The sequence below is a fragment of the Thunnus thynnus genome, chromosome 10 (genome assembly GCF_963924715.1).
Source record: "Thunnus thynnus chromosome 10, fThuThy2.1, whole genome shotgun sequence".
NCBI lineage: Eukaryota > Metazoa > Chordata > Actinopteri > Scombriformes > Scombridae > Thunnus > Thunnus thynnus.
This window is the reverse complement of record NC_089526.1, coordinates 34,506,179-34,531,264: the sequence shown is the minus strand read 5'-3', so window position 1 is coordinate 34,531,264 and position 25,086 is coordinate 34,506,179. Positions and strand designations below refer to the sequence as shown.

Genomic DNA, 25,086 nt, shown 5'->3' with positions numbered 1-25,086 from the left:
TATATATATATATATATATATATATATATATTCTCTCACTCGGTCCTTGGTGCAGTGTTGGTGGGGGCACTGTCTCGGTCAGATTGATGCCTTTTTTCTCCTTTTCAGCTCCTAGCCTGGAGCATATGGTTAGGTCTGACCACTCGATCTCTTTGCCCAGCCAGCAGTTGGGTCTGGATTGCTATGTACACAGATTCAGGCCCAGCTGGAAGTACATCACATCCCTAGTGAACTTTACCTCTGGTGGTTGCCAATAGCGAAGCCTGTTAGAAGGTGTAGAATGTACAAAATTGAAAGCTGGCCCCTGTTCCTGTTGTATTCCCCTTGCTGAGATCAAAGGAGATGAACCGCAGCTGTGCTGGTGTTTATAGTGTGCGGATGCTACCTCCTGATTGGGTGGTGAGGATCTGTCTCAGGATGCCGAGGCGAAGCACACTAGAGGGCTACACACATACTCATAGAACAGGAGTTACATCCAGGTAACTACTATATATGTAGCACAACAAGCTAGTGAAGGATTGTAAACAGAACTGTGTCTCTGCGCACATGTTCTATCAAGAGATTTTTGCCACCACAAATACAATGGTGGTGAACTGAAATCCATGTTGCTTATGAAACTGAAAAACGCCATTTGTAACAGTGTGTTCACACCAAATGCGAAGTGCATTTTTCGCGCAGTGCCATTACATATAAAGTCAATGCAAAGACGTGAATAGACACGAATGTGTGTCACGAATGACACAAATTTGCGAGTTATAAATATTTAACTTGAGCGACAAATTTGCACATATCACGGGGTTTTGCGGAGTGTTGTGTGTGAAGGACTAGAGGGATGGAGCTGCTGCTTGCCGACAGATAGCTGCTGACAGCACATGGGGGCTCTGGAGGAGAGAACCAGGGGCAGAGCCAGAGCTTCTGAGGGAATAACATCCGGAGTCGCACTGGATTCTGCTCTACTCCAGAGCCATTTACCGGCAGGAAGAGAGCTCAGAGTTTATTTTTTAAACTTTTGGGATTAAAAAGTGGATTTATTTTCACTCTCACTTCTCAACCTGTGCAGCAGTGAGCCACAGAGGTGCCGACCTCCACTGTTGGGTGTTATAATGTAATTAGTCTCTCTTCGTCCATGTTGACTGCTGACTGGAGGGGAAATGTACTTGAATGTACTTCACGGACATACAGGAGAGGGGAAAAAGAAGACAGACGGGGGGAAATAAAAGAAGAACCGTAGTTCCTGGTGAGTTTCAGTCAGAGGCTGAACTGAACACGTGCGCACACACACACACACACACACACACACACACACACACACACACACACATAGAGTTGGTGCCTGCCGTTGCTTGCTAGCTTATGGCTAATGTACAGTAATTCTGGCTGTTTGGAGCAAATAAACACAAATGATCCTGTGGTCAAACTCCTGCGAGTAATGCCAATTAACACCAATGATACCATGGTCAAACTTGCACGAGTAACGCGAGGCAAAAATTTGCCTCAAGTTTGGTGTGAGCACAGCATAAGAGAACAACAACCCATGTCTTAGGGCCTCTACCACGAAGCAGGTTCAACTGTTTCTGCTGTCAACGCGGAGAGAGGAAACATAGTTAATGTCTGATAAAAGCCTAGAACAATAAAATGATCATACTGGCCTTTAAAAATATATATCGTGTCTATTATAAACTCAAGACTTTTTTCCATGTTGGGATCCTGTAGGAGTGATGACTACATTTCCAGTAATTCGGATTGGTCAGTGGTCGGGCTGTTGGCAGATTTTGATCCGATCCTCTTAAATCAGTGTGCTCCAAAGCAGGTTAGCTGTTCAGCACAGGTAACCATGGTGAATTACCCTTGATAAGTTTTTCCTTATTCAAATCCAAGGTCTAAAGGTAGAGGAGGTTGTATTGCTGTACAGATTGTAAACACTGAGGCAAATTTGTGATTTTGGGCTATACTAATAAAATTGACTTGACTTATCTCGCTTCGTGGTACAGGCCAGTGATTACTGTGGATAATCCACAGACTTGGTTGTGGACTGTTTTCTTATTCTTTTCCTTCAGCAGAAAACAGTTCCCAATTAAAATAGTTTTTTGGACAATTTTCAAGAGAGGGTATAATATTCATATATAAGTGTATTGTATTGTGTGTGTTGTATTGTTTACAATAACTGGAAATACCACATTGGATTCTTGTACATCATGTCACCACCAGGAGTTAGAAGACATGAGTAGTGAATGGAACTGAAATCCAATACCTTCTTGATGTCTTTGTTCTTCTTCACTGTCCACAGACCATCTGACAGCTTGTCAAAATACTTCCTGGCCTTAGGAGCTGCATCCAGCATGTGGCTGGGTGGAACCCCCAGAACTTCCACAATCTTATTCATCTGGTCAACCTAAACACACACACACACACACACACACACACACACACACAAATCAGTCTTTGCTCCTACAAATAAAGTCAGTGTGACTAGAATACAATTGATGTCTTTCAGCAGACACACAGAATGCCTGTGTGTGCTCATACACATGTATAAACCCTCTCACTATGTAAACAAGTCTTGCCTGCACTCTGTAGAATGAGCAGAGGCAAGAGGAAATTAATGGGAAGTTATGTCAACAAGGAAATATATTGTTTAAAAAAACTATTAATGTCTAATATTCAGCAATTCTACTCTATGATACCTCCTATGATGTATTATGATACACTTAACTAGATGTCAAAATCTCATAAGATGTATAATTGATGAGTGTAGCTGAGTATAAAAACGAATCTCTGAGATACAGTAGCAGTCAACTGTTTGGACAAACTTTCTCATTCAAGGGAATGGGAAAGTGCAACCAAATTTTTGACTGGTACTGTACAGCAGGAGAGAACATACTGTAGCTTAGAATACAACACAGCTCTAAGCTTACTGTACAACTAGACAGCAAACTATGACTTAAAAACATGTTGAATCAAATGTGAATGTCAATTAGGGATACTACTGAAATATCACTCAGCCATATTTAATATATTCCTGGTGTTGTTGCTTTTACCTCATTGGAGCCACTGAAGAGAGGCTCTCCTGTGTGCATCTCCACCAGGATACATCCCAGAGACCACATGTCGATGGCCAGGTCATATGGCATTCCCAACAGAACCTCAGGAGAGCGGTAAAACCTGCTCTGGATGTACTGATAGATCTGAGAGGAGTATCAGAGAGAACAGTAACATCATTAACAACATTAAAGCTCTGTTTATTTATAGGTTGAATTAAGATGAAATTGAATAACACCTTTGTCAGTGTTTTGCCTGCTGTTTCAGTGGCTGTCCACTGTGAGGAGCTATGTTCTCCTCAGAGAGCAGCAGTCAAGGACAGTCTGTTACTGCCATTCAGGGAATTAACCCTGAATGGCAGAATGGCCAAAGTGAGGCTTACTAAAACCTTAGTGTATGTTTAAATGTTTACTGGGACATGTTTGTAATACAGTTATTCATCAGTTATCCATCTGCTCTCTAAACCCTCTAATACTGATGAGGGTCTAGGCCGGGGGGATGCATCTCCCTGCAAGCACTGGGCAAGAGGCAATTATAGTTAATTATATTATATTAGGTGAAATACACATATTAATAAAATAACAATACTATGACAGGCATATTTGGAGGGTTTTATGTGTGTTTGAACATGTTGACAAGCTCTTCAGTGTGTGAATGCTGCTCACCCTCTGTCCGAGCTGGCAGGAGGAGCCAAAGTCAACTATCTTTATAGCAGATCTTTTGGGGTTACACAGCAGGATGTTCTCTGGTTTCAGGTCACAGTGGATGATTGACAGCTCTGGAGTGGCCAGGAATAATAATGCTGTGGACAAAAAACAGATTTTTATCATCAGGACCACCTTCCACACTGCTCACATTTGGTGAAGACTGTGACTGAGCCTATAGAACAATTATTGTATAGGTAAGTAAAAAAATGTGTGTAATTATATGTATAGCCAATTCTAAGATTATTTATACTGTATATAATTTGTTTCTTGAGATTGTAGCAGCAATAAACATGCATTTATTTGCTCTCCACCAACTCCTAAGGGAAATATATGTCTCTTTGGCTGCTAAACGTTCCACTATGTTCACCAGCTAGTCTCTAAATGTGTCTGTCTGCTACCTGAACAGGTAGTGTATATTGAGTTTTTAGAGCTGAAAACAGCTGCCTGCTGCTGCTGTTGCTGGAAACAAGGTTGATGAAAGTGCAAAGACTGAACCAAACAGAAAGGTTGTGGGCTGTGAAACCTAAACAATGACCTGAAATAGGCTAAAAACGCTCTGTAGAGCTGAGGGGAACTGAAATGAGTGTACAGCAGAGGTGTGAATCCTCAGCTGCCACAGATACAAACTGACCAGGATGAGTGGTTTCCACCCTTTAAATCTTCAAACCCTTGAAGGGCTGGTGTGTAGGATTTAGTGGCATCTAGCGGTGAGGTTGCAGATTGCAACCAACTGAATACCCCTCCCCTTCTAAGCATGTAGGAGAACCTATGGTGGCCACAAAACTCACTAGAGCCAGTGTTTTGTTTGTCCTTTCTGGGTAGACTCACAGGTCAGTCTTTTAATGCTTCACTCATAGAGACTGTGGACAATCTCCCAAGTTTCATTGTTTAAACTGAGTGGAAACAATTATAGAAAGAATTAAGAGAGAAACCCTGCATTGCAGAACCAATCCAAAGTTTTTAGGGCGGCCCTTCATATTAGGGCAGTGACATATAGTTCACTATGGAGGAGAATGGAGAAAGAGCATCATTTCTGGTAAGGCATGTCCTTGACAAAATGTAAGGGGCGTAGGTTTGTTAGCGGCTGTTTTCGCCGCTGTTCAAGCAATTGCCTTGCATTTACAAATCCCCAGACTTCAGTGGGTTGAGATCTCCGATCATCTGGTATCGCAAGACTAAGTTCTGGACTACTCCATGGAAGAGGACCCGCTCCCTATGTAAATATAAAGGGCTCATTCTAAGGTAACGAAAACACAACGATTCTTATTTTCAGGTGATTATACGCTAATTAAAACATACATGAATATTATGTTCCATTTCTGCCCATGGATCCCCCTAAACCATACACACTGGTCCTCTAAAACAAAGCAGTGTATACTTCCCCTTATTGCAAGGTCCATTATGTCTATGAGCTCTGAGGAGATCAACAAAAGAGTGATTGTTTCATTTGAATCATTTTTAATTTTTGACAAGGTCAAACTATTCAGCACTTACCTAAAAATAAATACCTAAAAATAAACACCATCTTTGATAGCAGAAAAGGTGTTTTCTTCTTTTCCTATTCTGGTCATCATCTCAGGATGCCTGACAGTTATTTACTGAGCCCTAGGCAGGGGACCACTGACTCAGACCACTGGACAGGATTCCATTAGTGGGAAAGACAATGACTCCGGAAACTAAACGTTTCTATGAGCTGATCATCTTACGGTTAGATATGCGTGCTTTTATTTAAAAGTAGACAGTCAGTTCCTTAAGCCTAGGCCACCAGGGTGACTCAGATATGCATGTTTTGGGTGTGTGTGTGTGTGTGTGTGTGTGTTTCAATGCACCTACCTGTACAGAGCTGCTGTGCGAATTTCCTGGTGAGGTTGAGGGAGACTCCTCTGAAGTTGGTGTTCCTCAGCAGATCGTACAGGTTGTAGCTCAACAACTCAAACACCAAACAGAGATGGTTCCTAAACATAAAGTGACGCTTCAGGTGGACTGCACAGAGACAGATTGAGAGACACACACACACACACACACACACACACACACACACACACACATACAGACAGATGGGAGACAGGGAGGAGGGTTGAGAGTTACAATGAAACAAGAATCAGGTCAGGCAAGAGTACTGGACAACATTAAAATCTATTTTTGTTTTAAAGGTGCAGTGTGCAGAATTTAGTGGCATCTAGTGCAATGGATTGGCAGAAATGGAACATAATATTCATAAGTATGTTTGAATAAGTGTATTTCGTTCGTCTTAGAATAAGCCCTAAACATCTACATAGGGAGCAGGATCCTCTTCCACGGAGCCCGCCATGATGCACTACCATGTTTCAACAGTAGCCCAGAACAGACAAACCAAACACTGGCTCTAGAGAGGGCCTTCCATGTAGGTTCTCCTACACACTTGGAAGGGCAGAGGTATTCAGCTGGTTGCAATCTGCAACCTCATCACTAGATGCCACTAAATCCTATGCACTGGTCCTTTAATTCCACACTTTTTCAGTCTTATCTTACATATCTGAGACTTAAAATCCCAAAATGGCAAAGTAATCAAGTTTTAACACATCAGGAGCACTTCTAGAGATGAACATATGACTGCCACCAATTCATTCAAATATGTAAGTTCATTAAATGTGTTCTTTCATCATTCATTCCTATTTGGAATTCAGATTAGAGGCGACTTCATCCATCCGAACCTTCCCTTATTGATTCAAAGCAGCTCAATCATTATATCGTATTGTTATATTGTCATAATATGTTTTAGAATGGTAAGGCAAACTTAGGCTCCATTACTTTACTACTAGAAAAAAAAATGTAAATGGAAAATGGAAAAAAAATACTGAGAGGAGCTTGAGTTAAATTTTTTATTTTGCTTTTTGGTCTGCATGTTGTTTTGTGTACCAGTGCAATGAATTGTGAGCTTCCTTCCTAAACGCTTCAGATAGTTAACTGTAAGAAGTGGACGACCATTACTGACAGAAGCAGCATGACTCTGTGGGTCGGGAGTGATGGTGGTAGATAAAAGTTACAGACTGTGCTGTCTTGCAGACTTGAAGATCTGTCATCCTGCCCTTTTCTCTTTCTAATGAGGACCGCAAATGAAACATGCTTTCAGCTTGCTGTGTTTTAATCGTCAACAATTCTATAGTCTTTTATTTACCTTCATTATTGTCAAATACTGTAAATCTGTCCATCTATCATCAATCTATCTACAGGCAGTAAGAGATTAGTGTGATGAGAATGTCTGCATGTGGGGTTTAATGTTCAAGTTGCATGAGAGGAAAACAACGGACTTAAACATTTAAAAAAAACACACTAATCTAAGTCTACTAATGTCAGTGATACTGTTAAGAGTGGTGTGGACTGACACATTTGTAGAAAAAAAGTGCATCTGTGACAGATAACTAATAACACTTAAAATATCCTGTATGTCTTACAGTTAACAAACCGCGCAGCTTCTCTTCTCCACTGTGAATGATTTGGATCCCACAATGTTTGATTTTCTTAAAGGTTGATACATTCAACAAGTTCAATGATTGACAGCTCTAATTTGACTGCCATCTGCCCATATTGGTGAGGGTCCGCGCAGAATGTACGCATCAACCAACTATGTAGACAACCAGGGTAGTATAAAGAGAACCACATCTGTGAGGTTGTCCATGTTTTATATCGAGGGTTCTGAATTGGATTAAGTTCTAAAATGTTAAGAATGCTGGGCATTTTTAACATAGGTTCTTTTATCGGTACGTGAAGAAAACCATGAGTGAGATTAGTTGATGGGAAAATATGGCTTTGGTGTAATTTGTGGTCGTGCTGCAGCCTTTCCTCTGCTCTCTGTGTCTGTTTGACTGAGGGCGGGGCTGAGCTCCTCCACCGCGCGCACACACACACACACACACACACACACACACACACACACACACACACACACACACACGGAGAGACAAGTTGACTACAACTAATCTTGTTACTGTAAGTGCAATAAAACCTATGTCTGTAAAAAGCCGATGAGAGTACTTTATCAAACAACCTGTTCAACAAGCATAAACATTTAGAAAAGCGATATTTTCATTTGCTTTGTCTGCAGTCTCCCATTCACTGCCGGTAACTAACTAACTAATAATAATAATAATAATAATAATAATAATATAATTATAATTATAATTATAATTATAATTATAATTATTATTATTATTTTTATTATTATTTTTATACTATTATTATTATTATTATTTTAGATTTGTGTCCAGGGAGTTATTATTGAGTTTATATTGTGACGCTATTATATAAATACATTCTAATCCTGTTCTGGATTCATTCTTTTTTAATAATAATTTAAAAACAATCATAATTTTTTTGTGATGTAAAAAAAACATTAAAAGTATCGATAAAGAACTGGACCGATAAGAGTCACTAAATTCCTAATGATAACCATCCCTAGTTATATGTGACCTCTGTGCCCTCACACCTCACTGTAATGTGTGCATGTATGTTGTCCATCTTACCTATGTAATATTTCATCTCAGTGTCATGCTTGTTCATGAGCTCCAGCAGGCGTAGTTCAATCTGTGCCTGGTTTAGAAACGCCTTTTTGTTCTTAATGATCTTAATGGCAACCCATTCCTGCTCATGGTGGTCGTAGGCCTTCACCACCTGCAGAGACATCAACAGACAGAAACATATGAATCAAAGCCTGATATCCCAGGCTGGCAGAATGTTGGTTTGACTATTTTTTATAATAAGCATTTTCAAACTATTTTGATGGTGTGCTGTCATGTATATAACATGTGTTGAGTGAGTCAGATACGTGTATTTCCCAAAATGTTGAACTTCCTTTAAAAGATACAGACAATAGTGGAAGTTCACTGATAGTCAGTAACTTGTTACTGACTGCAAGGAGGAACCACTTTAGACATCAGACAAATTGTAAACTGCAATTTCGTTTCAATCTTTGCGCCATGGCACTAAATATTGATCTGTTGACCTCCTCACCTGTCCAAAGGAGCCCTTCCCAATCAACGAGTCTATCTCATAGCGGTCCAGCCACTTTTCTCCATTTTTGACAATATAGTCATAGTTGTCGTCGTCATAGCCGTCGTTGTAGACTTTTCTCTCCTTCTTGGTGCTGCTGTCTTCTGGAGGAACCTGCTGGGCCCGCCGCTTCTTCTTAGTATAGTACACCTGTGGATGAAAACAGATTAGTATCGAACAGCTTAGGCTCCCAGCTCTGCTTTCATGGTATAGAAAGAACTCCAGATCATGTGTACAGTCCATCAAGGTTGCACAGAGTATGGGGTTATTCATTTAAATGTAAGTAATCACATCTGCTTCCTTAAGCTCCTTCAGTTGAGCCCTCAGACATTCACAGATGTTGAGAAGTTCACTGTCTGACACTCCTGTGATCACTACAGCTGTGAGTGTCCTTTGTCCACATCACTGGCCAGTTATGCACAAATGTCTCAGTGGTCCAAAGTTGCGTTATTGCTAAGTTTGTGGTCGCCCCATACAAACCTCTGCTGCTGAGGGTCAGGACCAACGCCTGCTTTCGCTTCTCATCCAACTCAGGCACTGCTGTCTGACTGCAGACCTCAAGTTTTTTGACCTTTGTTTGGGCTGAGTGTTACTGACAAAATAAATGCTAAACTAATTTTATTTACCTGACAAAAATGTAGTTAACAGATACTTATGGAAACACTACTAACCCTTACCTTGCTAGGTCATGTATTTGTTGTAGCTGACCTGCAGATATCACTCTCTTCTAACATCACTTAAATTCAAATCACCAACTCCGACAATTATCACTTGATATCATTCATTCAGCTCATGATGACCTAATTTCAAAATAGCTGATACAGCATGAAGTAAACCCTGTTAAGGGGTGAATCTTCTCTTTAAGCCAACTGTTTCTCCCGTCTAGAATATTGTTAAACTGGAGTGAGGAAACAGAATTTGTGCTGGAAAGCAGTTAAACAGCAGTTTTATTTTTACTTAACTGCACTTTGTTTCAAGTATATTGAGTCAAACCTGCTTCCTTTAGGAAGGTAAACACTGATACTGAATATATTTATCTTTCTGCAGTTTCTATACACCACCACTTCCATGTCCCAACAGTAAATCCAAATAACATTAACCCTTGGTGGTAAATAATCCTAAGAATGCTTTATCTCAGGTTTGACTTGATCCTTGAATCATGAAAGATCACATATGATGCAGAAAACAGCCAAATACATCAAAAATCTGAAAAGGTCAATAAAACAAGTGTGTGTGGTATAGGCTGCCTTGTGTGTCATACCTCATTGATGTGCTTGTAAGTTTTGATGAGGTCAACAGAGAGTTTCCTCAATGGGGCGCTGGCAGGGTCTCTGAAACTAGGGGGGATCCTCCGCTGGAGTATGGTCATATCAGACAGCACCTACAGAGAAGAACAACATTTCATACACATGTCTCAAGTCTGAATAAGAACATAAGGGCACTACCTTAGCATGGACATACAGGTTTATAGGTTTTAAATAGGATAATGTGCATAATACATCCACTTTAACACTTAATTTGTTAAGGTAGCATTTTTCAGTTAAGTACATCAATTTTTTTCATTTGCATTTAAATGAACCTAACTTTGACTGGGTTCAGTAGTTTTGTAGCCTTCAATGAGCCTGCTCTAAATGTTGTCAAATATTATTTAGTTAATTTGTTACTTCATAGGAAGTTTGTTAATATTAAGAAGGAAGATGATATACTACTGACTATACAATATATTTATACAGATACCACCTCAATCTGCTCACAGTGAGGTTATTGCAGCCACCTGCAGAAAAACATCATGTAGGCCATGTGTAGCCATCATTGCATTCTTTTGGTCACTCCCAAATCTCTGGAACACAGCCATTAGCCATTTCAGATCCACAGATCACATATTGAAAGGATTAGCAAATTTCCATGACCCTTGGATTATCCTTTAGAGGACAAAAATTTGGTCTTCTGCTATGCACCCAGAAGAAAACTGGCATTGTTATTGCTAGGCCTGAGGTGCTACAGCTGCCCAGAGTCTTCGTTACAGGATCATGGCATGAGCTTTCCCTGATGGTGATGTGATTCCTCGAGAGGTTAGACACACCTCACCAGTCTGGAAGCATATCAGCCATGACAGCCCCAAAACATCCAAAGCTTTAGGCATTTCAGGACAACTCACAAACACACACACACACACACACACACACACACACACACACACACACTGTCCGTGGTCACTTTTGGGGACATAACAGACTTACATTAATTTCCTGGAGACTTACCCTAATCCTAACCATAACCACTACTTGCCTAACCCTATCCCTTACCCTAACCTTAACCCAACGCTAACCTTAACCACTGACCCAAAAATCAGTGTTTTACCAATTGGGGGCACAGCTTTTGTCCTCAATTGGACAAGCTGTCCCCAATTAACTGGTCTTAAGTCTGAAATTTGTCCATGAAAGTAGCCTATGCAGGTGCTGTTTTTCTAAGCATGTTTAAAAACATAAAGTGCATTTCTCAAATAACTGAACTGCATCTGAGGTTCCTCACACATTTACACAGGTGTACACATGCCCACAGTGCACTGACTCAGAATGTCATACTGATAGATCATTTCTAACCCTGTTAAAGTAATGCTCAAAGTTATTGGATGTTGATTTTTGTAAAACCTCTGTTTGCGCAGTGTGAAAGATGAATTGATCATCTCAAAACCCCTTCCCCTAACAGCACCTGTCCAATCACAGCACAGCAACCATAACTAGGCAGCGCACAGGTGTGCATGGGGCTCTAGTTAGAGAGATATTCAGCATGTATTTTTATTGGGTTTCACAACCAAAGCAAAAGGGTATGAAATAGAGCTGGACTGATTAATGGTATATGGGTTGATATTAGCTTGTTGCAGATAGAGGTATCTGTGTAGATTTCTGCCAATAAGTATCTAAAAATTACAATACCAAAATGCCAAACTGGGTTTGAGGTCATTTAGAAACAGTGTCACAATTACATAGTTTGTACCTCAGAGGGCACTGACAAGCTGAATAAAAACAAGATAAATCTTCGTTCCATCTTCCATACCCATGTGCATATGTACATACAGTATATGTGTGTGTGTATTTGTGTGTTAAGTATTCCTATGCGGAGGGGTATAATGTGGATGGAGCATTTGAACACTGATGTTGGCATTGCCTACCATGCCAATCAACAAAATGTCTGACCTCTAACTTCAGAGCATTTGGACGAATTCTAATGGGAATATTTCATGATTCACATCTGCAAGACTTAACAAAAGAAACACATTTGGATGGAATGAGTTTTCAACAAATCCAAAGATCCAGTCAAAAAATTCAACGGCTACAGAACAACTCCAAAAATGACATGACAGTCATGGAGACCCTGTAGAAAACACACAGGTCATATTTTAAACTGTTCACCGTGTTCAAATATTTTTCAAAATATTTTCCATGACTTTTCCAAGCCTTTTGTGAATTCATGTTTTTCACAAAGTTTTCCAGGCCTGGAAAACACAATTTTAAAATTCCATGATTTTTCCAGGTTTTTCATGACTGTACGAACCCTGACTTTTCGCAGTAAGATATGTTTTTAGACATTACAGTAATTTTCATCTACAATTTCTTGTGAAGAGGTCCAAGAATCCCATTTATAGCCTGTAAGGTTTCAGATATGAACTCAATTAATGGATAATAGCCATGTGTAAAATAAAAAGATACAGTACCTACAGAGATATCATGTGCAGACCTTAAGATCAGTGATTAGTCAGCTTGGCTGCTTCTCTGATATTTTTAGAGATTGATAGTGAAGATAACTTTAAGCATGATAAAGAAAGGCTCAGTAATCTACTCCTCTTCAGTAACTCTAGTCATATTTTGTGCTTGTGCTCATCAATCTTTATCACAATGTAAACAATATTACTTTTTTTTATTAATGATCGTTTTCAATAGCACAGTTGCCATTGTTTTAATCATTTTCCAAAAGTGAATGACTGAATGTAAACACAATAATTTATAAATGAAAACATGACACAAGATAAAGTCTGTCACATCCCTCTGGTGTTGCAGTGCTGCTATGACAGTCAACAGGTGAAATATAACCCAATTCCTGTGCCAAAAGCATGTATGGCAGGACTGCTGTAACACTGGGTGTGTGTGTGTTACCTGCTGCTGCTCGGCCATGGAGTGGATGGAGCTGAAGGAGGGGTGTGTATGTGTGTGCTGGCTGGTCATGGCTGGCTCAGCGAGGGAGAAGCCCTGGGCAGTGGAGGAGGAGGAGGAGGAGGAGGAGGAGGAGGAGGAGGTGGGCGGACATCCTGAGCTGCTTACACCTGAGGAAAGAGAGAGAGATGATCAGAGAGGGAATCCTCAACATTCTAATCTGTTTCTTTGCCTCCAACAACACGGCTACTGCTGTTTATGGAGACCACATGTCGATCCTTCTGCAGTGATTATTACTTTCCATATTGGCCATACATACTGTACTGTCCACTACACAGCTCCAGTTGTCCAGAGAAACAGGACAGTTCGAAACTATGTCTTTTCTCGCCAAGTTTCAAAAACATACCAAACATTACAAAGCAGTCTCTTTAGCTGCTTGGACTCTGGAGCAACCCCAAAACTGAAGGAATAGTCATCTAAACCTAGGGCTGATACTGGATTTTTTTAGGTTAATACCAATTTTAATATCTGGGTTGAAAACAACAAGGACATAGTAGCACCTGTTTTTAAACATTAACACAGGAATTCTGATAAAGATCACCTCAATATGGTTAAAGATTAAAGTGCCCAATTTGTCTCTGTCTCTCTTCACAAATTTGCAAATGAATCTTACATAAAATGTTCCTGGATTGGCTTCAACTTTTCTCTCAAAACAAGAGACCTGCTTGCCAGGTTTGTAATAATAATAATATATTTCCACTGAATAACACAAGGCTGCCCCTCTCACCAATGCACACAACAACCCTTTAAGGCAACTTTCCCTCAGATTGAATCACAGCTCAAAAAAGACCATTAAGATCACCTCCCCATATATTACTACTAGAATAAATCCTGTGAAGATGAACATCATATCAAAGTTTCTATCTGTTATACATTGCACTTGAACACAGCACCAGGCTACCAACATGAATGTACACTCTGCACCAGCACTATAGCTGCAGCAATTAGTTGATTCATCGATTAGTGGATCGTCAGGAAATTGAATGGCAACTATTTTAAAAATTGGATAATTGTATTAGTCTTTTTTTAAGCAACATTTGCTGCTTCTAGCGTCTCAAAAGTGAGAATTCTATGCTTTTCTGTGTCAGTACATGGCAGTAAACTGAATATCTTTGGGTTGTGGACTGTTGGTTTGACAAAACAAGACATCTGAAGACATCAACTTGGGCTGTGGGGAATTTTAACAGCTATTTTTCAATATTTACTGACATTTCATAGACCAAATGATTCATTGATTAATCAAGGTAAGAAGTGGCAGATTAGCCTACACAACAGAAAATAACAAGTCTGTATGTGCACTCCAAAGAACACTGCAGAGAAACAAACAGAACAAACCAGCCAACCGTTTTCACCCCACTACAACTATGATTTAGCAGTATTGTCATATACCTGGAATACAAAGTAAGAGTGTATCTGATAACAGAATAGCACTTGGCACTGCAAAGGTTTTGCTTTGCTTTGGCCTTGTTGACCCCATAATATTTTGCTAGTGGATAAAACAAACTTGTAGGTCGAAACATGAAAAATATGCAATACATGGCTGAATTCACTGATTCACAACAGCCAACCAGAGAGCTCTCTATCAGTGACTTCTTTTGTTGCCACTTCAACGTGCTCAATCGGCTGCTAATATGACCAACAGCAACAGCTGGTGGTCGGCTCAATAATATGATGGCTGATTGTTAATGCATCTGTTAGTCTCATCCTAAAGATACAAAACCAAACATAGATACACATCATTTTTGCATCTTTCTATGGGAAGTAGGGGAAAAAGCCAAACGCCCACCAAAAAGATATTTCCTCTAGCAGTGTGTAATATCAGTCGCTCTTTGACCTTTCAATGTAATCAAATGCTGGTGGACCATTGGTCTATGACACACACACACTGCAGAGTTCTTGTGATCATCATGGCTAAGGTGCAGGAGAGTGGATGCTTAGCTCACTGTTGGATCGTGGATCGAAGAGACATCAAGCTCTTTTTACAGAGATCTCCTGTTATAGCCATAAAGACGATCCATTATTAAGCCATCTTTGCTTTTTTATACTGAATCAAACAAAGCCTTGTGTGTACTTTAACAGAGCATGCCGGCATTCCGGATTCAGAGGCGTGACATGCAACGAAACAGTGTCAGCTCCCACTGTGCTGGTTGTCCCTTTTACACAGACGTCAATTCAGTAGGGCTGTAGTCTCCTGGTCGACTAGTTGGTTGAAGGCTCTTGTCCGACCAAATTCTCATTGGTCGAATAATCGCTGTGTTACTTTCATAAGGAGAGAAGTGCTACATCAATAGCTTTCAAGGATTAATCCATTATTTCCTGCAGTGGGAGGGACAGACTAACAAATTACCTGTGAAAATAGGGTATTCAAAACACCCCCGTTGTTTTCACAACTTTGAACTCGCCAAACCTAATGGAGACTGCTAGGTCTAACTATACTGAACATTTACTAGGCATTTACTTAACGTTTACTGAATCAGTGTTTCTCTTGTAATTATAACGAGAACCCCCGCTAGGCCAAAAAACTTTTTGGAGCCTCTGTATAGCACTGTTCTGTAAACGTGAGTCAACCTCTGTGTCGTTACCTAGGAAACTATTGGTAGCGTAACTCTGTTTAGGAATAGGGCATTGTGTAATATGCTTGCGTAGCAAGTGGGAAAGAGCTATCGGCAGGAAAGTGACGGTTGATGTGAGCGGAGCAGAGGAAAAGGTTAGCGGTAAGTTGTCAGTCTGGCAGTAAACATACAGTACAGACTCCAGTGTAACAGTTAATAAATGCTAAAAAGTCACATCTGCTGTTTCCCCAAGTGCTGGAAAAGTGAAGGGGGTCCAAAGTTAGCAACAATAGGTTAGTCTAAATGTGTGGCTGCTAAGTTCACTGTGCACTCTGTACATCCAACAAAATAAAATAAAAGTGCTTTAAAGTGTGAAGTCTCTGTTCTGCCAGGTGGGAAATATCAACAACATGTAACACCAGTATTTATGAATGTGCTTAAAAATAAGGCAGCATCATTCAGCAAGGGGAAGTCCGGCCTGTCCATTTTGATGGATTTTTAAAATATCAGACTGCTCTATTTCATTAAATATAGACTGCTCTAAGACATACAGCATATTATATTATATAATACAACATCAGATTCCCCCAAAAGCTAAAAAGAAAGTTAATTTTTTCCCTTCAACATTCAAGAGTTAAACCCATTCCAAAATGTGCTGGATGTCTATCATTCGCAGAAAACCTCCCTGTCAACCAGCAACAGTGACTACAACAGCTGTGAGTGCAGCTTGTGAGAACACGGGCCATAGTTTTGGGTCTGTTCTGTATATTCTGTGTGCCATGCTCAGATCTCTGATCTACACAAGTTCACTCATGTCTACATGAGCAGGGGTCTTGTTAAGGCTGATCATTCAGGGCTTCAACTCTGAATATTTTGAGCCTATCTCCAAACAGTTTTCATCTTTAAAAAGAGATATTTTAATGTAATAGAGCGGAACTTGAAGTTATGGAGGGAGGGGGGACAAATATTGTGCAACATGTCATAGACACATACAAGCCATGGATTAAGGATGTATTAAGGATGCAGGCAGTAAAGTTACTATTACAGTGAGCAGAGCAGTTTCTGCGGCTGTCTCCAATGTTTCAGGCTTTTCTCCACATTTCAGAACAGAGGTTGATCCATAATAAAAATTGCACAGACCATAAAAGCCACTATTTGCATGAGATGCGCACACACAGAGCTCTTCATAATCACAAATCAACTTTCATCTATTTTGCCTCTTTCAGTTCTCTAGTATTTCACATATATAGCCATATGGATACGTCTGTCAAAATAGGCCTACAGTTATTACTGTGACTTGGGCAGGTCTGTAACGGGTTAGATTAATGTCTGAATCTCACCAATAATGTTGTTCAGGTGTCACTGAATGTAATCCAGGATTTTGCAGAAACATGAGTAGACCTTCTGATGTTCTGTTTGTTGCCCAAAGCTGTATGTGTTAGAGTCCTTCCTTTGAGTTTATTAAATACCTGCAGCATCACACAGCAGCTGAAAGTGATTCCAGGTTCATACAGTCAAACTGTAATAAAGCAGTCCTTCTCGGTATGAATCCTAAACTGTCAAGTTTATAATTACAGTTTTCAGTTTTGCTGTTTAAAGGTAAAGTCAGCGATTCTAATCCAATATGCTTTTTGTATAATCAAGCGAATAGCTCCTCACAGTCCCCTAAATGTTCGCCCGTGTTTACGATGAAAAAAATAATAGGGGTTCATACACTGGGCATGTAAACAGTGGCTTGGTGAGAGCCACACACCACTACTCCAGCCAATCAGCAGGGGGCGTTTGTGCTCATGCACAGGACAGGAGGATATCATCAGAGCAGCATTTTTTTTCAAGGCTGTTTTTTTAATTGAAAAATTTCAATTTACAAACTCAAGAAGGATACAATAGCTTGCATATAAACAGTAAGTACAAGCCAGTCATGAGAGCAGCTGTCTGTGTGAGGACATGAGTCTCCCATCTCCAGACCCGCTGAATGGTAGGGGAGGGCTGGCAAACTGGAGAGAGATAGGCTGTGTCCAATGCACATAGAAAGTGTTTTCTCACGGAGCAGATACGCTTCCATTTTATTAAATGTATCAACCCACACTGAATCCAAGACAGTCTCACAGAGACCAGCCATGTTTTTTTACGCTTAATTCTCTGTCGCGTTTAGTGAAGCATAATCTGAGCGGGCAGCTGTTTAAATCACACAAATATCCCATATTCATGTGTTTTCAACTTATTAACCATATCAATGAATCAATAAATACAAAGACTGTCGATTCCTTCCCATGGTGATGATATGCAAACTATTTTGGTTCAGTAATTTTTTGCTGTCAGTCAGCCTGGTGAAGGCAGTTAGTCTGGCTGCTGTCCTCTCAGCTCCCCAGGATCTGCAGCTGACAGACGGCTGCTTCTGTGGACAGAGATGCTGAATGCAGGTTGAGTGAGAAGAGGGGACAGTGTGGATGGACTGTTGTGCTCACATGAGACGAAATTTTTTTTGCTCCTGATAATGTGTGAGAGGAACAGCAGTGACTCTACAGCTGATGCATTGCTATGGATTCCGCCATATTTCTCTTTTAGTCGTTGCCTTGGCAATGCACGTCCATGAATTTGAGGGGGCGGAGCTTCTGAAGGAGCACAAAGGGAGGGGTGTATTTGTTTAGGTGTTTAATTCAAATATCAACAATCTTTCTTCAAAATGATGACTATACCTCTAAATGCAGTGTCTCACAATATATTGTAGTGACATTGATGCACGCATGGAAGTGCTTCCATATAGCCTACTGAACACATCTCATCACTAAAGCAAATAATTACAGATATAACATTTTGCTGTACCATAAGTTAGTTGTTGCCTGAGTGGACAGACGGGTCTATCATTAAGCACAGACTGGAGTTTCAGTGTTATTAGTGTATTCGGGGGAATTGATGGTCGGTTCTTCAAGGAGATGAACTTTTTACTTCCTCAGATACACCTTTTTAGTTCCTGACAGTAATAAATAGAAGCTATGGGATAAATTGACAAATGTGAAACACTGTTCTGTTGTTCAAAGCAATACATGTGACAAAACATCTTAATACCTTTTCTTACCTGCCAAGAGTGTTGGGGTTTGTGTAAATGCATTATCAGCAGCAAGAATCCATTTTGTGAAAAACAGTTTGACATACTCATGTCAAATAAGAAGCAAATGTCACAAGTCAGCTAAAGGCAGACATGTCACTGCAGTGTAAAATCTATATCTTTATCTCTATATGTTAGGGCTCGACATTAAGGCTTGTCTGCTTGTCCGGGGCAAGTGGATTTTTTCAATAGGACAAGTGGAAGAGAAATTTACTTGCCACACTGGACAAGTTAAATGACATTAAAAAAAACCTGTGTCTTGACGTTATGTGTAGTGTTTCCCAAACCACTGCCAGACTCCCTGCTGCTCCGGAGAGAAACAAATAAAAACAAATGTAATGTATACTAGTAGGATAGCGGGAGTACTAGATGCACGTAAATGCCGTTTAGCCACCTCTCAAATTCAGCAATAGCATTTACACAAACTTTCATCACTTTACAGCTGCTAGCTCAGACTGGCTTCCTACTGCAGTTTGTTGTAGCTTCTAGGAGCGCTCGTTTTGTTTTCTGTTCTAACATTGTATCCTTGTATGACACGGAGACAGCTCTTACTGTTAACATTGACCAACAAACCACCACCAGTTTCTGCCACGCGGGTGTTTAAAACAAACAAAACCTCCGTGCTGAAGCTAGCAGGCAGACTGAGGCCGCATTCATTGGACAGACAAATGAATCAGAGTTGAGAGGATGATGTATGACATAAACTGACATGTGCATCATCAAATAATAATGTCAGACAAAAGACAACAAAGTAAGAAGCAAGAAAAGCTCTTCAGTGAAGCTTAAGTTTTTTAAATTGACATTAGTGTTGTTTTAACTGTCCAGTTAATCAGGTGCTGCTGATTTAAATTACAGTAATGTAAATGTAGCTGATAGTTTGGATAGCTTGACTTCTGATGCATTCCCACCATGTGTCATTTGTCCACAAATACTGTAATTAACATCATATAAGTTAAAGTTCTGCTTCATGCTCAGTCAGACTTTTAAAAGGAGGGCTTTTTACATTTTCAGAGTAAGTGAAGGAATCAGGAGAGAGGAGACAGAAGTGAGGAAGAATTGCAGGATGTAATGGTGTTGAAAGAAAAACAGGGAGAGAGTAAAGAAGACTTAAAGAAAAAGTTTAAGGAGGAAAGAGAAGAGAAGCACATAGAAGCAGCCCAGGTGTCCGGTGATGGAGAGACATGAACACATTCAAAGCAGGAAGCAAAAAAACAGGTAAGGTCTGACTTACACCTTTATGTAGATGAATTACTGTTCTCCAAATATTTTTAAAAGCACAATCTGTTATCCCAATGTAAACAAAATGACAACCTAACAAACAAAACAAAGCATAAGATTAAAACCTGCTATAAAAGGACTTACAGATATTTTAACACAAGTATTAACACTACACAAAAACTTTATTAACATGTTGTATTAAGCTGTGTAAAGGATGTTATCCTCAACTGTAACTGTTGCAGCACTAAAGCACTGAAACTGACAGATAGTTTCAGTTATTAAGAAACACAAAATGTTGATTCATCATTCATCTGACTGATTCATCCAAAACTCAAACTGTTGTCTTGATTTGGCTTTAAGTTTGAGCAAATTAATTCCCCATAAGTTAGTTTTGTTCTTTTGTTTTATTACAAACACTGATCTTTACTAAGGACCATATAGATGGTGTGAGAATCGAGATTTGTTTATAAGACAGAGACATCTATCATCCATAAGGCCTATGTTTATTTCTGTGTTGTAAATAAATATGATTCATATTTAAAATTAGGTGAATAAATATTGTATATATTTATTTTACTAATTTTTGTGCACCTGTTTCATTTCAGCTCAGTATAGAGAAATACACCCATACGGACAACCGCCTTACTGCGTGTGTCTATGACGACACTGTCAACACCACATATCAATGACATGCCCGCCCGGTGCAAAAACTAGTAGTTTCAGAGGGCCTACGACCCCCCCTGAAAAAAATCCTAGGAGAAACACTGTCAATCATCATTATTAATTGTCAATGATGATCAATGATTAATCTATAGAGCTCATATTGAAACAGACTTTACAAAGTGCTTTGCAATTCAGGATCAAATGAAAAGATCATTGCCAGGGAAGTAATGGCTTTAATAAAATTCATACATTGAATCATTTATATGTTGACACTGTTTGGTACTTCCAACTGTTTGTTTGTCTGCATTATGCATTCTGCATTCGCAAACAAAATGAAAAATTATAATTACAGTCATTTTTACCCATAGAAGTGACTTTTGTGCCTGGACAAGTGAGAGGTAAATCTGCTTGTCCAAAGGACAACTGCATCAAAAAGTTAATGTCGAGCCCTGTATGTGTGAATACGTCTGAAGCTTTTATTGTGAAGCAGCAGCAGGAATACAGTTTGCATTAGCAGTAACTTAACGCAGGATATACAGCTCTGGCTTAAAGACAGTATGCCAGAAAACAGTGAAACTTCTATCAATTACTGTAGATCAAAGAAAGAACAGACATGTAGGAACTAAACTCCGAACCAGAGATTCAGTTACAAGCTACAAAAGTAGTGAGAGCTGAACATGGGAAAGGCTTTTCAAAATGCTGTTTTCTCTCTCTTCACTTGTACACCCACAGCTGTGGATCAGTTTAGTGTAAGACACAGCTTGGTTCATGGGGAAGTCTGGCATGGACTGGCCCTGCATGTCAGAGCAGCTAAAGCAGGCTTTGCAGAGTTTTTGGGAAAAGGCCATTAGGTGGACAACTATAGATTTACATAAGGAGGGGAAACTCAGGTAGTAATGCAGAGCTCCTGTGCTCTAAGAACAGTACTGTTACTCCTTATACCAGTCACAGTAAAAGAGGTTTCAGGGTGGCAAAATGCAATCTATTTTTATATCACTATAACATCATTCAGGGGAAGTATTCTTAGTGAACATATAAGAATAACTTTAAACAATTATAGGCTCCTCACCAGTATTGTCTTCCATATACAGCGCGGGCAGTTCTATTCAGTGCTCAACATTTTTCCAAATGGCTGCCTGAGATTTTAAATAGAACTGTGTGGCTAATAGAGGCTCCATTTGTGAAAACGAAAACCAGTCAGCAGCTCTGCACCTCAGTGTTGAACTGCATGTGTGTACTTGTGCTCTATTTGTGTGATAAGGTCGAGAATGTAATCCAATCACTGTCAATGGGACTGTTGTGGTGCTCTGGGTCCTGGCCTGCTTACAGACATGACACTGCTGGAGAGAGAGAATATCTGCCTAGTACTGGGAAATCTGCACCGTCTCTTTAAGAGACTGAGAGGCACTCACAGCACTTCCTCACTCTGGCATCCCCCTTCTTGCACTGCCATTGGTCGGGGCCCCCTCTTTCTCTGTCAGCTGATTCGCTGCTGGTATCTAAGGGCTGGCTGGCCAGGACTCTATAAATAAACCCAGTGCTGTCTCAGCAACCAGCGTACAATACTCATTAGCTACTTCTCTCCCTCCTCTTCCGCCTCCCTCCTGCTAAGCATGTAGCTTCCAATAGCAGGCCTGGCTTTCAGCAGCAGTCTGACATACTCTCCCCTAGCAACCCAACCCACCCTACCAGTCACGCTCTCCTCCCCCTTTCCTTCATCATCCTTCCTGCTTTCTCAAACCTCTCCATCTATGAATCTGCATTCTCTCTTCCATTTATCCATCCATCATCTATACATCTCTCCCTTCCATCTTCCCTCCTTTCTGACGTCAATCAGACAACTGCTCACTATCCAACCATTTTCTCTTTCTCTGCTAACAGTTTCAACTCCCCATCAGTGTTGTGTGGATGCACAATGATGCAACAATATTTAGAATAACTGAGAGGAGTGATTCTAGATAGCATAAGAACACACACAACAATCACAAACTAATGCTTCAACAAGTGGCTAGATGATGAAAAACAACACTGAGCCAACTGTGTTTATACCACCAATATACTACCACTCCATCACACTGAAGACCACCACATAAACACACCTTTAAAATGAATACTCAAATTAGAAATGAATTCAACAATTGCATTTATAGTTATCTCAAATTCACCTAAATGATATAAGAGGACTGTAAAGTACTTTTATCTTCACTGTAGTTGACCACAATTTTCCTGGATATACAGCATCCCTGCTCAGTTACAGCTCTGGTTATCCACACGGCTCAAATCACAATATTTCTGTGGATAGCAATACTAACTGGTTCAGATGTGGATGCGCTTTGCAATCATACCCTTGTAATGTTAATGTAAGAGAAAGGCAGATGTGAATAGACATAGTTAATGGCTAGTATTTAGCTAAATCCTAAAGAGAAACTTCAGGATTTTTCAACCTGGACCCTATTTTCCCATCTTTTTGTGTCCAAGTGACTACAAGGGACAACAGTTTTTTTAAACTGGTCCAGTACTGAGCAAGAGTGCTGCAGCCGGCAGCTACTAAACGGGCTGCAATGTACTTCCACTGAAAGTGCTTGTTTTTGCCACCGACAGGCTCACATTGATATTGTAAGTGTCTGACAACATTATGGAAAGGACCATACAGAGAAATAAAACGTTTTTCTTTACCTTTCGCTTGATCAAGTCTGTTTGTTATTGTGTCAAACCAAGTCTCACTCAAGGAGAAGTCTCATTCTGAAATCCTGCGAGAGTTGAAATGTTGTCGAAATAAGCAAAATATTTAGACATGACTTTGAAAATCGTTTAGACAAAACTAAGCTAAGATTTCTGTACTCCAACAACATTTAGCTGATTTCGACAACAACTCAACTCTCGCGAGATTTCAGAACGAGACTTCTCCTTGAGCAAGACTTGGTTAGATACAATAACAAACAGACTGGATCAAGCAAAAGGTAAAGAAAAACTTTTATTTCTCTGTAGGGATCCTTTCCATAATGTTGTCAGACACTTATTATATCAATCTGAGCCTGTCAGTGGCAAAAACAAGCACTTTTAGTGGACATTGACAGGGCACTATTGCCTCAAAGGATTCCATTGCACCCAATTTAGTGGCTGCCGGCTGCAGCACTCTCGATCAATATTGGACGATTTTCAAAAATTGTTGACCCCATTATTCACTTAGACACTAAAGATTGGAAAGTTGGGTTCAGGTTGAAAAATACCGAAGTTTCCCTTTAAGTTAGCTCCAGTGGCTCCAAGGTGAAGAAATGTATGATTTACCACATCTTCTTCTTTCAGCTGTTCCCATTAAGGGTCACCATAGTGGATCATCCGTTTCTATCTCTTCCTGTCCTCTGCATCTTCCTCTGTCACGCCAACCACCTGCATGTCTTCCTTCACCATATCCATAAGCCTCCTCTTTGGCCTTCCTCTTTTCCTCTTGCCTGGCAGCTCCATCTTCAGCATCCTTCTCCCTATATAACCAGCATCTCTCCTCAGCACATGTCCAAACCATGATTTATTATGTGTACCTAAACTTACTGTGAAATGTTAATTTGGCATAAAAATGGCTAAAAGGCATTTAGCTAGTTACTGACTGGTTTTTATTTTGATCGTGACTTGCTTGGCTAACAGCAGCAGCGGGGTCAGTCGACTGTTGAGCCAGCATTGCCTTTCCTTTTGTAATTCTAGCGGCAGTGAATGGTGACACAGCGTCTTTATATAAATTCTATAGTCTACAGTCATGAACACACACAGAAATAGTGATTTCATGGCAGACCAGATCGCAGAGCTCTCTGAAACAGAGAGAAAAAGATGCATTTCAATGTACCTGGTGTAGTGTGGACAAACTCTTCTAATTGACTCCTACTGACTGTTGTGGTCCCAGGATAAATGCTCTGCATGGCATCAGGTTTTACTATCAACTGGTTAGCAAAAACATGACAGTGAGCTAGAGCGTGAATGAGGAGAGGGACCGGTGGTAGCGAGAAAGTTGATGAATTGGATTAATAAAATGTAATTTTTTTTATTATTTCACAGCAGTTATGCTCTAGAGCACAAATAAACATGCCCACCCCACACACCTCTGCTCAACCCTACAGCGGTACACCGCACTGCCTGATTTGGTCTGAATCAGGCCTGACACAGGCATGCAGCACACTCTCATGTGCACCCCGAATGACAGGCACACAGAGAGTGCCAGTAAAAACGATCAGTTTTGCTGGTCCACTGGCTCAAAAATATATTTTTTAACAGGCCACTGGAATGTGTCCCAGTATGCCCAATGGCTAGTACATACTGGCCGTAACCTACTGTCGCAGCTGTAAAACGGTGGATAAATTGTTTTGAGCATCACACAGCCCCTGCAAAATGATAGACATTTGTCAAAATTTAGAACGCACAATTTTAATGCACAATTATGCTTCATTTATTACAGCAAAACATCTTTGGAAAGCCTTTAGTTGGTTTCAATTGTTTAAAGGCAGTGGTAAAAACTAAGTACATTTACTCAAGTACTGTACTTAAGTAAAATTTTAAGGTACTTGTACTTT

At 40.1% G+C, this 25,086-nt stretch overlaps 1 protein-coding gene across 2 annotated transcripts in view; it reads right to left on the bottom strand.

The window, feature by feature from the left end:
• The window catches only part of dyrk1b (dual-specificity tyrosine-(Y)-phosphorylation regulated kinase 1B), a 94,210-nt gene that overhangs the window by 9,154 nt on the left and 59,970 nt on the right, over positions 1-25,086 (bottom strand). For both annotated transcript variants that reach the window (XM_067602563.1, XM_067602562.1), the window contains exons 2-9: positions 12,929-13,095; positions 10,036-10,155; positions 8,736-8,924; positions 8,249-8,396; positions 5,580-5,729; positions 3,705-3,841; positions 3,039-3,185; positions 2,252-2,392 (exon numbers count right to left, since the gene is read on the bottom strand). In XM_067602563.1, coding sequence (XP_067458664.1) covers positions 2,252-2,392; positions 3,039-3,185; positions 3,705-3,841; positions 5,580-5,729; positions 8,249-8,396; positions 8,736-8,924; positions 10,036-10,155; positions 12,929-12,997 — 1,101 coding nt within the window. In that variant the 5' untranslated portion in view covers positions 12,998-13,095. The remainder of the gene's footprint in view (positions 1-2,251; positions 2,393-3,038; positions 3,186-3,704; positions 3,842-5,579; positions 5,730-8,248; positions 8,397-8,735; positions 8,925-10,035; positions 10,156-12,928; positions 13,096-25,086) is intronic.